Source organism: Octopus sinensis, linkage group LG2, assembly GCF_006345805.1.
Source record: "Octopus sinensis linkage group LG2, ASM634580v1, whole genome shotgun sequence".
Taxonomy (NCBI): Eukaryota; Metazoa; Mollusca; class Cephalopoda; order Octopoda; family Octopodidae; genus Octopus; species Octopus sinensis.
Window position 1 is genome coordinate 80,339,317 of NC_042998.1, and position 14,352 is coordinate 80,353,668.

At 34.7% G+C, this 14,352-nt stretch overlaps 1 protein-coding gene across 5 annotated transcripts in view; it reads right to left on the reverse strand.

Moving 5' to 3' along the window:
* Positions 1 to 597: 597 nt before the first annotated feature.
* LOC115231083 (PRKC apoptosis WT1 regulator protein) overlaps positions 598 to 14,352 on the reverse strand; it is a 138,732-nt gene continuing 124,977 nt past the window's right edge. For all 5 annotated transcript variants that reach the window (XM_029801178.2, XM_029801184.2, XM_029801173.2 and 2 more), the window contains one exon: positions 598 to 3,267. In XM_029801178.2, coding sequence (XP_029657038.1) covers positions 3,175 to 3,267 — 93 coding nt within the window. In that variant the 3' untranslated portion in view covers positions 598 to 3,174. The remainder of the gene's footprint in view (positions 3,268 to 14,352) is intronic.

Below are 14,352 nucleotides of genomic sequence, written 5' to 3' on the forward strand. Positions count from 1 at the left end.
TCCCTTGTTGTTCACAATCAGTCACAAACTAAGCCGTCCCCCTCCCCTATCATATACAATCAAAAGTGAAGACAAGTTGGCAAGATATTAGCAGGGATATATGATCACATGAAACCCCTCTTCTATTATTTCGTAAGATAATGTGCGGTGGGGTGTTGACTAAACTATTAAAATGGAATTTATTTTTGACTAGGCACAAGGGCAATTTTCATAAGCAGAGGGAATAGTGTAATTAACTGACTCAACCTCGATATATTGCAGGGACTTAGATAAAAAGTAAAGACACAATCTGACCTCAGAGCCGAGTAGATCTGTTAGTAATTAATCTATTTTATTGTTTCACTGTCCTCAATAAAAAGGAATTCATCAAGGTTAAAGAGGGAGCTTCTACATGGTCGGTTGATCTGCTACAAATAGCAGCCATATCTCACTCAAACCAGACCTTGCCATCTTTAATTCAAGGCGGGGTATGGTTAATGTAGTCATAATACACTGTATTTGAAAAAAAGGTGGGATGATCAAAGCTAGAATGTCTTTGATCATAAAGTCTGCTTGGTCATTGCTGACCTGGGGATAAGCATCAACAACTTTTGTGTGTGTGTGTGTGTATTTGATATAATATTGCAATGGCAATCAAGGTGACTGATGAATTCATCAGAAATCTGACATTTAAGGGTTTTGTTTTGTTCTTCCTTTACCCTACAATTTTTGCAACAGAATTTACCAAACTATATTGCATTATATAAGAGTAATTGTTAAATAACTTAAGGGATAACAATTATACATCATTTGAACTTTTGACACCAACTAACAATAAAGATGATACTTTAGAAAGACAGAGTTTTATCTATACAGAAATCAAATTTCATTGAATACAGCCAAATATAGGATGCTTCAAGACATATTGTTCTCATTTTAACAATGATTGCAAGCATTTCAATAGAGATTTGGTTGTTACATAGAGCAGGTTGAGTTGACTAACTAGAAACATCTTGGATTAAAGTAAGTTTTCAGCTTCATAAAGCATAGCTTATTCCTTTCATTGAAGAGATTTTACAACACAAATCCAAATTACTTAATCGATCACAGTATATTGACTAACAACAAAAAATGATTTTATGGCAAGAGATATTGGTCAATTAGGAAAGAAAAAAATTTTCTTTCAAGAAAATTATAACAATTAAAACGATAGTAAAATACTGGTGTTTCATATTCCAATTTTCATTTTTTTAAAGTATAAAGAGGAAATTTACAATCAAGCACTAAAGGAAAATAAATCACAATTCATAAAGGTTTCTTTTCTATATAAGTATGTATACTTATTTAGAAAAGAAACCTTCATTAAAAAATATATAAATTATAATTTATGCTTCCTTTAGTATCTAAACACTCTTAAACTTTTAAACTTTTAAAAAGAGAATTGGAAAAATAAAATGCATTCAGGTCAACTTTTCACAAGGTCTCTGTATGATTTTTTTTTTTATTCAAATTTCTCAAATTCTATCTTAAAAATAAACTTCATAGGCTGTAGTTATAAATTTCAGCAAGTCAGATAGGTATAGAATAAATATATAAATGGAACTGACTGCATCTCTATTACAATGGAAGAGTTAGCTCTGCTATGAATCACTCAGATTTTAAATTAAGCTTCTCTTTCTGGCTTTCTTTTCAAATTACTGACTATTTATTGCCATCAGGATTTCATTAATTTCATGACATGAATTATTGTAAATTTTACTAAATAAATAATTGTGTATACAAGTATGTGTGTGTGTGTTTACTGGTGTGTTAAAAATTTTGTAGTGTCCTTATTCTGAGATTCTTGGAAAAGTATTCATTTAACAGATTTTCTTCTGCACTGAAATATTTTCTTTTTCTTTGAAAATTCACATAAATTATCTACGGCAGTTATTGCTGTGAGGACACTGTATCCTTCAAAAATTTCATGCTTTCCTGAAATTTGTCAACACTACTGATGTGCCTTTCATGATTTTCTTACTGTTCATTTCACTGTCTTTTTGTGTTTTATTCTGTGTAAAATGCATGCAGTTTTGGCTATTAATGCTGTCTTTCTTACTTGACTTATTGTGGCTTTTTGTCCTCACTTTTACTGTTTTCCAATGAGTTGTAGTGCACCAAAACACTGTCTAAAATAAACTCTTTATATATATATGCATGTGTGTGTGTGTATCCAAAATTTTTTTTTTTAAAAAGACAAATGAGAATCTCTATAGTCATGATTGTGTGTAAATAACTGCCTAAATTGTGTGGTGCACGAATGAATGTGTGATAGAGAACATGCACTGGTATGGAAATGTGGGAACACATACATGCAGTAGGTATGTACGGTTGTTGTGTTTGTGAATGCAAGTAATATATTCCAACTGATAAATCTTAAAGTTGAAAAGAAAAGGAAACATTTAAATACTCAAGCCATCTTAAGATATTTTCCAAAATTTTCTGAAACCCAATAATATTCAGTTCTTATAACTGGTTAACTTTCAAATACAGAAAATAATACAAGAGCACAGACATTGGTGTTATATAGTTTTTCTTTCATCGAAAGGTTTTTTTTCTTCTTTTTCTGGTAAATTAAAACTTGATTTAAAAGAATGTAACAGGCGTACATTCATATTTAATATTTATAGAGACAAAAAAAAAAAAAAATCAACAAAACATACGAAAAATATTATAATTATTATTTGGATATTGTTTTGCTGTTTTGTGGGGTTTTACCCTTTTTTTGTTTGTTATGCTGTATTTTTTTTTGTTCATTTTTGTGGAGGTGGTCGAGAAGATGGAAAGTGTAAAGAACCAAAAACAAAATAGAAATTGTTTTTGCTGTTTTTGTTTTGTTTATTTTTCTGGGGTGTTTTTTCTGTTTTTGTCCCAAGAACATGATGAATAGTAGATATGTTGCACTAAAAGTTGCTGTGATATATCTATCACAGAGCTTCATAGAGAGATAGATAGATAGATAGATAGATAAGTAGGTAGGAAGATAGATAGATAGGTAGAGCACATTAACCAAAATAATTGTTTCTACTGTTAAGATTGTGGGAAGGGCCATAGTTAAAGTTGGAAAAAGGCAGAGCAAGGAGCAAAAGCTAATCATTTCTATCTCACCCTCTCTCACCTACATACACTCAGAACATATACACATTTCAACATTATTTACACTGTGGTACTCAATTGCGAAAATGCATTTATCAGGGCCCGATTTTCAACTTGCAAAGTTTCATTTTCATCTTCAAATGCTTCCACATCCTGAAACAAGTAAAAAACAATATCAATATATTTCATATATACAATAGTAATATATAAATTTATAATTTGTAAACTTATGATATTCTATTGACTTACTTAATGGTTGTTTTCGTTTTAATTTTCTTAGCCCTTTAGTACTCAATTAACTCTGTCAGATGTTTTTCAATTGTTTTCAATTAATCATGCATTATCGAATAGATTTTGAGATTTCAATGATGTGATTGTATATTTCTAGAACGACATTGTAGGTAAGGTCTAAAAGGCTAAATCTGGTGAGTCTGAACATATTTGGGTGAGATATCACCATTTTATATGCTAAGTGTTAAAATCCTTCTCTGGGTTGAACCTCAGATAACAAATTCCCTATGCTAGTATCATAACAGACACAGCTGGCTTACATAAAGACACTGCTGCAAGAACCAATTCTATAAATCACAAAGCCAAACCTCAAGTGAGGTTGTATTAATCTGTTCCAGTTAAGTCACGTCATAGACAGAGGTTGTAACACACTCACAATATATCCAACAGATGTCATAGAGGGGAAAATGAACAGAAAACTAATAAAAGGAGCAAGGTCAGAAATTTAGAGGGAAGGGATTAGTTGATGAAATCAACTGGCACTTTATTTTATCAATCTCCAAAAGGATGAAAGGCAAAGTTGCACCAGAATATAAAGAACCAAAAGAAATACTGCGCAATATTTCGTCCATTGCTCTGATGTTTCTTTAATTCAGTGCCCTTAAAAATAATGGTTTCAAATTTTGGAACAAGGAGCAATTTGAAGAGGAGGAGTTAGCCAATTACACTGATCCCGGTACTCAGTTGGTGTTTGTCTTATCACCTGCAATATTTAAAAAGCAACTGATCTGTAAATAGCCAGAAGAAATGTCACTAAGCATTTTGTCCAAAGTGCTAATGATCCTGATAGCTTCGTGCCTTACTGAATTGCTATTGTTGTTCAGTCCCAAGTCAGTTTTGATGGTCCAGGAATCAAAACCACAATCTTGCAATCATGAGTACAACAACCTAACCACTAAGTCATGTGCCTTCACAGTAGTGGTAGTCATCAGGAGCGTTAACATTCCTGACTCTATTGTGGCATCAATGCTTTCAGATTTGTTCAGATGACATGTGATGGAATATCAGATCTGTTGGTAGAGTGAATGGAAGAGAAACATGTGACTTAAATCATTGAATCTCTTGTTTTTATTTGCATGATTCTGGATTTTAAATTACATTAACATTTTTTTCTTTTTTAGACATTATTAGTGCAAGAATTTAGCTCTATTGTCTATATGTGCTATCTAGTAATGTATTGAAATTAAAACCATTCAGATGAAAAGTTATGTTGTTCTAAATACTAAATCTAAAGATTAAAGTAATCTAACCCAAACACAGGTTAACTAAAACTGTTACTTTTTAGTTGACACAATCTAACTAAAATGATAAAAATAGAGGAAATTAAAAAAAGAAATAGCCTGCCAAAGAACAAGTGGTAGTTTTAAAGACAATGTGTATATTTGATAAATATGTAAGGAATAATTGACCAATTTTGCAAAAAGATGTACAACCACAAGTAGTTTACAGAAGACAATAAAATTAATGATTCTTTCAACTGTTGGCAAAAGGCCAGCAATCTTAGGAGGATGGAGTTAGTTAATTACATCAAACCCCATTACTTAACTGATTACTAATTTTATTGATCCTGAAAGAATGGAAGACAAAGTCAACCTTGGCAGGATTTGAACTCAGAATGAAATCAGTCTGAAAAAATATTGCAAAGCATTTCTTCCAACACATTATTCTACTAGCTTGCTACCTTAAAAATAATAATGTCTATTGTCTCAAGAGTGATGGATGTGGAGATATTATAGGAACAGTTAACAGAAATTGAATGAAAAGAAAAATGGTACAGACATTATACAAATGCATCTCCTAAGAGGAAGACTATACATAGGGTTTACCTAAGACTCTGAGAGATCCAATGTTATTATTATTACTGACTACCAAAAGTAAATGTCCTCCCCCAGCCATTATTCTCTGGCTTACAAGTACATGCTAAGAGTATACCCTATCACTTAGGCCATATTTTCCACTGAGCTGATGCTATGATACACTGCAGTAAGTCCTTGAAAATAAGCTAAAACTAGCTGCACTGAGAAAAGCCACCAATAGACACAAGGCCTGAGATTCTTGGGGAAAGGGATATTTGATTATATTGACCACAGTATTCAACTGTTATCTAATTGACCAAGAAAGGATGAAAAAGAAAAGAAGACCTTGGTGGAACTTACATTAAGAATGTAAAGCTGGAAGAAATGCCACTAAGTATTTTGTCTGGCATGCTAATGATTCTAAGCATTATACCAGCCCAGTACTTAACCAATTCTGGAAGGATTGACCTTAAGCTACAAATAGGGGTGTGGGGTCATGTATAGTAAATCAAACCAACATCAGAACTTTATTGGTACTTTTTATATTGACCTTGGAAGGATGAAAGTAAATTTAAATTTGAGAGTTGAACTAAAAAATTTAAATTAATAATAATTATGGAAACTTGTAAAAAATTTAATGAAGCATTGGTTAAAAATTGTAGAGAAGATTTCGCTTTATTAATTAAGGGATTAGTATAAAAAGAAAATCAAAATAAAACACTGAAAAAAAAAACAGCCAAAAAATAAGGAATGCAACAAAATTAATGTAATAATAGCAGTAACTATAAATATTTAAATCAAATAAACAAGATATTGAAAAGTAGAAAAAAAAATTTGAAAAAACAAGATACAAAATATCAGGGTCAATGAAAATACTGCTTGAGGTATTGGATAAATATTTGCTTTGAGGACAGATGGGGTGCTGCATCAAATTTAGGAGCTAGGTAGTATGGTCAGTTGATACTGGAAAGTGTTCTCATCATCATCATCATCATTTAACGTCCGTTCTCCATGCTAGCATGGGTTGGACGGTTCGACCGGGGATCTGGGAAGCTAGAAGGCTGCTCCAGTCTGATCTGGCAGTGTTTCTACAGCTGGATGCCCTTCCTAACGCCAACCACTCCGTGAGAGTAGTGGGTGCTTTTTACGTGCTACCTGCACAGGTGCCAGGCGAGGCTGGCAATGGCCACGATCGGATTGGTGCATTTTACGTGCCACTGGCATGGAAGCCAGTCAAGGCGGCGCTGGCATCGGCCATGATTCGGATGGTGCTTTTTATGTGCCACCGGCACGGAAGCCAGTCAAGGCAGCGCTGGCATCGGCCACGATTTGGATAGTGCTTTTTACGTGCCACCGGCACGGAAGCCAGTCTAGGCGGCGCTGGCATCAGCCATGTTCAGTTGGTGCTTTTTACGTGCCACCAGCGTATCAATCTAATACAGGAAGAAATACTTTGTAATGAAAAAGAAAGAAAAAAGAACACTAGGCCATTGTACAACAATCCCTACATTTAATGACTAATCCCATACACCAATGTTAAACGATAGCACATCAAGAAGTAAATAGCCAAGACATCTAGCGATAGAGGGGTTGATAGTGATGACACCCAGCGATACACAAGTCAATAGGCAAAACATCCAGAAATACATGGGTCACTAGCTGGGACATCCAGTGATATAGAAGTCAATGGGCAGAGCATCTAGAGAGAGAGAGAGAGAGGTAAATAGGTAGGATATTCAGTGATGCAGAGGTCAATAACTGAGACATCTAGAGATAGATGCAGTAATAGCTGGAAAAGCTATAGATACACAAGTCAGTAAGCAAGAGATTTATAAGCCAATAAAAGAAGCTTCTAGGAGGTACCTCAAACTAGAAATAACAGCAGATCTCTAACAACTCCCACTATCATCTTAAAAAAAGGGAACATTGAATATTGTCCTTGATACACAATGGCTGGATAAAAAAGGGGATGGTAAGGGGATGGTAATGTCTTTGATCATAATTCTTGTTAACCAGAGTATAATCATCAACAAAGCAACTAGAACTTACAATAGCCAGAGCATCTAGAGATGATAAACTTCATCAGCAACAGCCAAAACACTGACACACGAATTGTTAGAACACCCAAGAATAGAACAGTATAGTCAGCTGTCACTTATGAGTGAGCAGGACTTAGCAACATATACCACGCTTTCATAAACTGTTTTAGCTGAATACATATTCTCGAGCAGACACCCTCTCAGTTCTTACATCCTCGACTCAGCAGAACATCCATGATGTGAAAGCTGCAGAAAGAGAGGGATGTACTAGCTAGTATTAGTTGCAGCTGTGTAAACTGGGGCAACAGGAAATGAAGTGCCTTGCTCAAAGACACAGTACATTATCATCATCATTTTATTATTCACTTTTCCATGCTTGCATGTGTCAGAGTTTACTGAGACAGATATTTTTCTTTTTACAGCCGGATGCCCTTCTTGTTGCCAACATTCACCTATTTCCAGTTAAGGCAATATTTTCCCATGGCCAGACATGTTCTCATAGAATACTGGAAATGAAAGACATTCATTTACAACAATCATGCAATCTCAAAACAAGGAGACACAGACACACACTCATGCATACATACATACACAAAATAGGATCCTTAAAGTCTCCATTTGCCAAATCCACTCACAAGGGTTTTATTGACCTAAGGGCTATAGTAGAAGATACTTACTCAAGGTACTATACAAACCAAACTAGAAACCATGTGGTTGCAAATGTGTTCCTAGAAATTCCTGTCTTGGAATTAAACTCATCCTTTAGTTCATGAACACCTCCACAGTTAAAGATATATATACAGGCATTTATAACCAGATCGCCCAGAGATATAAACACATCAATGGCCATAACACTCATAGATGCACACTCAAACATGCAATGAAACCCAGAGATATACATTAATAATCAAAATACCTATTAACACACACCTAGATATATATAACTACATACATCAGCAACCAGAACACCAAAAGATACAAATAATATTAATAGCCAGAACATTGAGAGAACAGATATGTCAATAACCAGAACTCTGAGATTTGCCCATACTTCAATAGACAAAACAACATAGAGGTATACACATGAATGAACTAAGACATCCAAACACTCACCAAACAATTCCAATCACTACTATTACAGCCACAATGGGTCACTTTTAGGTCACTTGACCATTTAAGAGCATTCCATCAACATCCTACTACTGTCATACCACTCCCACATTTTTATTATTCTTTCTCTTCTTTTCCCCCTTCTTTGCTGCCTCCTTTCTCAGCTATTACTGCTGCTTAATCAAAATCAAGAAGTCATATCAAATATTAGGACTGCTACTACCTGCTACCAAGAGTAAAAAAAGAGTCAGAGACAGATGGAAAAAGTGGAAAATGTCCCTTACATTTGAAACCTAAGGAAATATTTTTAAAAAACATTTCATTGAATTTTTCCACAATTTAATTGTTTTGCATGCTTTACTCTAAGTTGTAAAAGTCGCAAAGACTGAAACCGGTACTAAAATGCTCTTCATGATAAAATTATTTTAGAATTTTCTACCTTGTCTTATTTTCTTTATACATATCAACTCTGTGTTCCTTTTCAACCTTATATATATATATACACACACACACACACACACACACACACACACACACACACACACACACACACACACACACAGGGTGTGGTGAATAAACAGTGATCTAAATTACACAAAAATGAAAATAACACTGATATCTCATTTTAACAGATATATTTACCAAAATTACATAAAAATATCTTGAAATACTAAAGAGTAAATTATTCAATAAAATCACCATTGGCTTCAACCATGGCCTCCAGATGATTTTGGAATTTCCTGCAACTTTTCTGGACAATCTTCTTGTTTAAGTTGGTGAATGCTGCCATAATCCTTGCCTTCAGTTCATCTTTGGTGTTACAAGAAGTTTTGTTGCTCTCTCGCTCAACTGCACCCCACACATAATAACCAAGGGGGTTGCAGTCTGGGGAGTTAGGGGTGATGTGGTCGCAGAAATTGTCTGACAGCCATGACAAGGTTCTCCTGCTTGTGTGGCATGGTGCAGAGTCCTGTTGCCAGACATAGGGTCTTCCACAGCCACCCTCTTGACCCAGAGCAGCACTACTTCCTCCAGGCACTTAAGTCTGAGGCTGTGTGGGAAAATGAATGGAGGCATAACATCGCCATCACTCCAAACACCATGATGTTGACTGGATGTTTGATTTTTATCACTCTTGGTATATGTTTTGGGGATACGGCAAGCCAACAGTTGTTCTGTGTTCACCATCTGTTCATATTGGAGCTTCTGACATAAATGCCAAACAGTACAACATGTCATTTCCAAATTTCTTGAATAGTGACTTGCATCATGGTGCTGTTTCTCTCACAGACAGTGCCCAACTGACCCTACTATACTGTGTAGTCAACAAAATCAAAAACAAACATGCACGAAATAAAAAATATAAAATGGCGACAATTTACCCATTGCACCTTGTATGTGTGTGTGTGTGTATATATATATATATATTATGTGGGTGTGTATGTATGTGTGTTTCTGTTAACATTGCATAATTATTGGAAATGAATGGCATTCATATCCAATATTCTGCAAAAAACACATCTGGCCATGTGGAAATATTCCTTACTTGAAAGCAAATGAGGGTTGGTGATAGAGTAGGCATCCAGTTATAGAACAGCTGCCTCAACAAAATCTTCCAACCCATGCAAGCATGGAAAAGTTGACATTAAAATGATGATGGATACTTCAGTCACCTATTCATTCTGTGTAGATGTCATGCTCAAAGCAACAATCCAGTGCCTAATGACTGGCCTGCAATTTCATTTGAGAGACTTATGTCAAGTCAATCCTATCACATGCTTTTTAGTGACTTAAAGTGACTTGAGTCCTTAATGAAGTTGAAATCTATTCACTGTCATCTGTTATAGGGTAAAGAATGAGATGGAAGTTATCCTGGTTAACCCTGCTTGAAATCACACATGCTTGTGCAGGTTATGTAATCAAAATCAGCTTCCAACAAAAGTTATTTTGTTATGCTTATTTTACTCAAATCAAAAGTTCAAAAAATAATGCACTTGTAAAATGTGTGTAGTTAAGTGAAAGAACAAACAACAAATTTAACAACACCAATAATAATAATAATAATAATAATAATAATAATAATAATTTTGGCGCAAGGCCAGCAATTTTAAAAGCAGTGAACTAGTTGATAATATTGACCCCAGTATTTAATGACTATTTTACTTTACCAACCCTATAAGGATGAAAGACAAAGTTGACCTCAATTGGGTTTCAGCTCAGAATGTAAAAAGCAACTGGAAAATCCCATTAAGGTCAACTTCGCCTTTCACCCTTTTGAGAGTTGATAAAATAAAGTACTAGTCAAGTACTGGCGTTGTACTTCCCTTAAAAAATGCTGGCTTCATGCTCAAGTCAGATGTAATAATAATAATAATAATAATAATGGTAATTATAATGATAATATTAAAATCCAATAATTCAGAAAGCACTTAAGGTAGAACATAGAAACCTGTATAATACAGGTGATAATACAATAGTTATTTTTTTTTATTGAATAAATCCTGAGGTAAAAGAGCAGAAAGGATTCTTGGAAATATTTTGGATTGAATACAGACAACATCAGCAGACAAATTAACAACAATAATCACATCAGCAACAACCTTAACATGCAAAAATTTACAAAACTCCACTCGTGTTCAACATAAGAAAAGTAGATGATGTTTTTAGGAAACCATGTATATAATCTCTCTCTCTCTCTCTCTCTCATATGCTATCTCACATTTACAAGATGTTGCATGCCTGTCACAAGTCTAACAATCAACTGATAGGTTTTTCCGATACCCTATGCACTGATTACTCGTTTGTTGAGATGCTTATCAGCTGATGTCAATCCAACACAGCAAAGCCTTATATACTTTGCTGTTCATTTTTCCCAACGCAATCTTGTTGCTACTGACTGTTAATATATCATTACTTTTGCCTGGTGAAATTTTGTTGCAATTAGCTGTTTAATATATTGTTGCTATTGACTTAAAATATATATTGTTATTGGCTGTTAATATGTTGTTGCTAACTGCCATTAAATAGTTACTATTAACTAGAAATTGTTGTTATTGGTTGTTAATACATTATTGCCACTAACTTGATAAACTATCACAAATGATGAAAGATCAAATTAACATTCCCAGCAAATTATTTACCTCAGATATGCACATAACAGGAAAAAAAAACGACTTGAGGTAAAACCACTATAGGTCACAGAAGATATTTATCAAATAAACTATACAAATGTTGAAAATATTTTTGTTTTAAATTAAAAATCATAAATACACAGAGCAGATGTCACATATAAATAAGGGTATCCTCACACTGGAGGTCTGGCTGAAATGCTTGCAACAGAATGGACTCTGCTTAAGGTACCTAAAGTGCCAAGAGGTGGAGCTAAATCAGGTGAAGGATTAACTACTATCAAAATAGGCCATGGCAGGATCTGAACTCAGAGAACAGTCAAACCAAATACAATTAAATTTCCACCTGTCCACATTCAAAATTGGAAATTTTTAAAATCAACTCTTAAAGGTTGAAAGGTAAAGTGAACCTTGATGGAATTTGAACTCAGAACACAGAAAATGGGAACAAATACTATGAAGCATTCTAACTAGCACAAACAATTCTGACAATTACCTCCTGTTATAATACTAAAGACCAAAGTGCTTCATAAAAGTAGGTTCATGTGAGACTGTGTACTAGAGGGATAGTCTAAAAAAAAAAGTCTTAGAGAACTTGTGGCATTCTACTGAAACAAAATGATGTATGCATGTGTGTGTGTGTGTGTGTGTGTGTGTGTGTGTGTGTATATATATATACTTTTTCTGTTATATTGTGTGCTTGTTTGTTTGTTTGTTTTTCTGCATCTGTTATTTTATTATTGATCTTCTATATTAACGAAGCTATATCCTTTAATTTGCTGCTTTTCTTTACATGAAATGAGAAGATACGTAGCAGAACTGTTGTTTTACCGAGTTATATCTATCACTCGAAGAAACCCATCTGCACCATCAGATGCTCCTGAACCAGTAGCTAAGTATCCCACCTATGAGGGATTGATACTAGATGTGCCAAAACAATTGTAATGATTAATAAGAATTCTTGTATCTTCTATCTCTCATTTACCATATATATATATATTCTAAGGGTTCCATAAAATCCATACAGACATCATTCAAAAATTCCATGCTTCTTGAAATTCCTCATGTATCTACATACCTTTTCCCTTTTATGGCTCTTTTACTGTTCACTTTTCTGTTTTGTGCTTTATTCTGTGTGCTGTGCATGCATTTTTGGTTATCATTGATAGCTGTCTTTACTTGACTTATTACTGTACACAATAAAATCATCGTTATTTAGCATCCATATTCTATGCTGGCATGGTTTGATGGGGCTCAACAGGTTAGAGGACTGCATCAAGTCCCAATGTGTTTTGGCATTGTTTCTACAGTTGGAAACCTTTCCTAATACCAGTAACTTTACAGAATATACTGTGTGTGTGGTGTGTGTGTGTGTCTCTTGCCAGCACCAGTAAAGTCACCAGGCAGCTTGCAATGACAAGACCCTTTGAGAGGAAGTGTAGTATTGCGGGAGGTGGTTTATGCCAGATGCTGAGAAGCAAGAATATGATAGAAAGGTAGGAACAGGTGTCATGCTGTAGTGGCTATCCCAGCTAGAAAAGGAGAGAAGATGGCAGTGGAGAATTGTATACACACACTATAAATGAGAAAAACAGGGTCAGAGCAAACTCTTGGCAACTGGAGGCCATTGATCCAATTTCTATTTTTATTGAGATCTGACTTTAGTCATTCAGCTGATATCATTGGAAAAGATAATTACTACTACAATTTTAAATTCACCCCACCCTTGACCCCTACTCCCTCTCCCTCCCATGAATCTAAGGCCTTATCTTTAATGAAGTGATTTTCATGATCATTGGCTCTTGTTAGTTTTCACTTAAAAAAAAAGACTTTAAATTTTCCATTTATTTATATTTCTTCCCACTCCTCATTTGAATCAATTGTTTGCAACGAGTGTAGGCTGGTGGTGATTTCATATATATGTATATATATATATATGCTAAGCAAGATCAGAGACAAAGATTGATGTTGAAGCCATAGAAAAGAGAGGGCACAACTATATCATAACTGTAAAGTGTTGATGAATAATGACTTGCCAATATAGCAGTTGACATTTTTTTAAAAATACACTGCAGAAGAGAGAGAGAGAGTGTGTGTGTGTGTGGTGTGTGTGTGTGTCTCTTGCCAGCACCAGTAAAGTCACCAGGCAGCTTGCAATGACAAGACCCTTTGAGAGGAAGTGTAGTATTGCGGGAGGTGGTTTATGCCAGATGCTGAGAAGCAAGAATATGATAGAAAGGTAGGAACAGGTGTCATGCTGTAGTGGCTATCCCAGCTAGAAAAGGAGAGAAGATGGCAGTGGAGAATTGTATACACACACTATAAATGAGAAAAACAGGGTCAGAGCAAACTCTTGGCAACTGGAGGCCATTGATCCAATTTCTATTTTTATTGAGATCTGACTTTAGTCATTCAGCTGATATCATTGGAAAAGATAATTACTACTACAATTTTAAATTCACCCCACCCTTGACCCCTACTCCCTCTCCCTCCCATGAATCTAAGGCCTTATCTTTAATGAAGTGATTTTCATGATCATTGGCTCTTTGTTAGTTTTCACTTAAAAAAAAAAGACTTTAAATTTTCCATTTATTTATATTTCTTCCCACTCCTCATTTGAATCAATTGTTTGCAACGAGTGTAGGCTGGTGGTGATTTCATATATATGTATATATATATATATGCTAAGCAAGATCAGAGACAAAGATTGATGTTGAAGCCATAGAAAAGAGAGGGCACAACTATATCATAACTGTAAAGTGTTGATGAATAATGACTTGCCAATATAGCAGTTGACATTTTTTTTAAAAATACACTGCAGAAGAGAGAGAGAGTGTGTGTGTGTGTGTGTGTGTGTGCACGCGCGCACAGAAT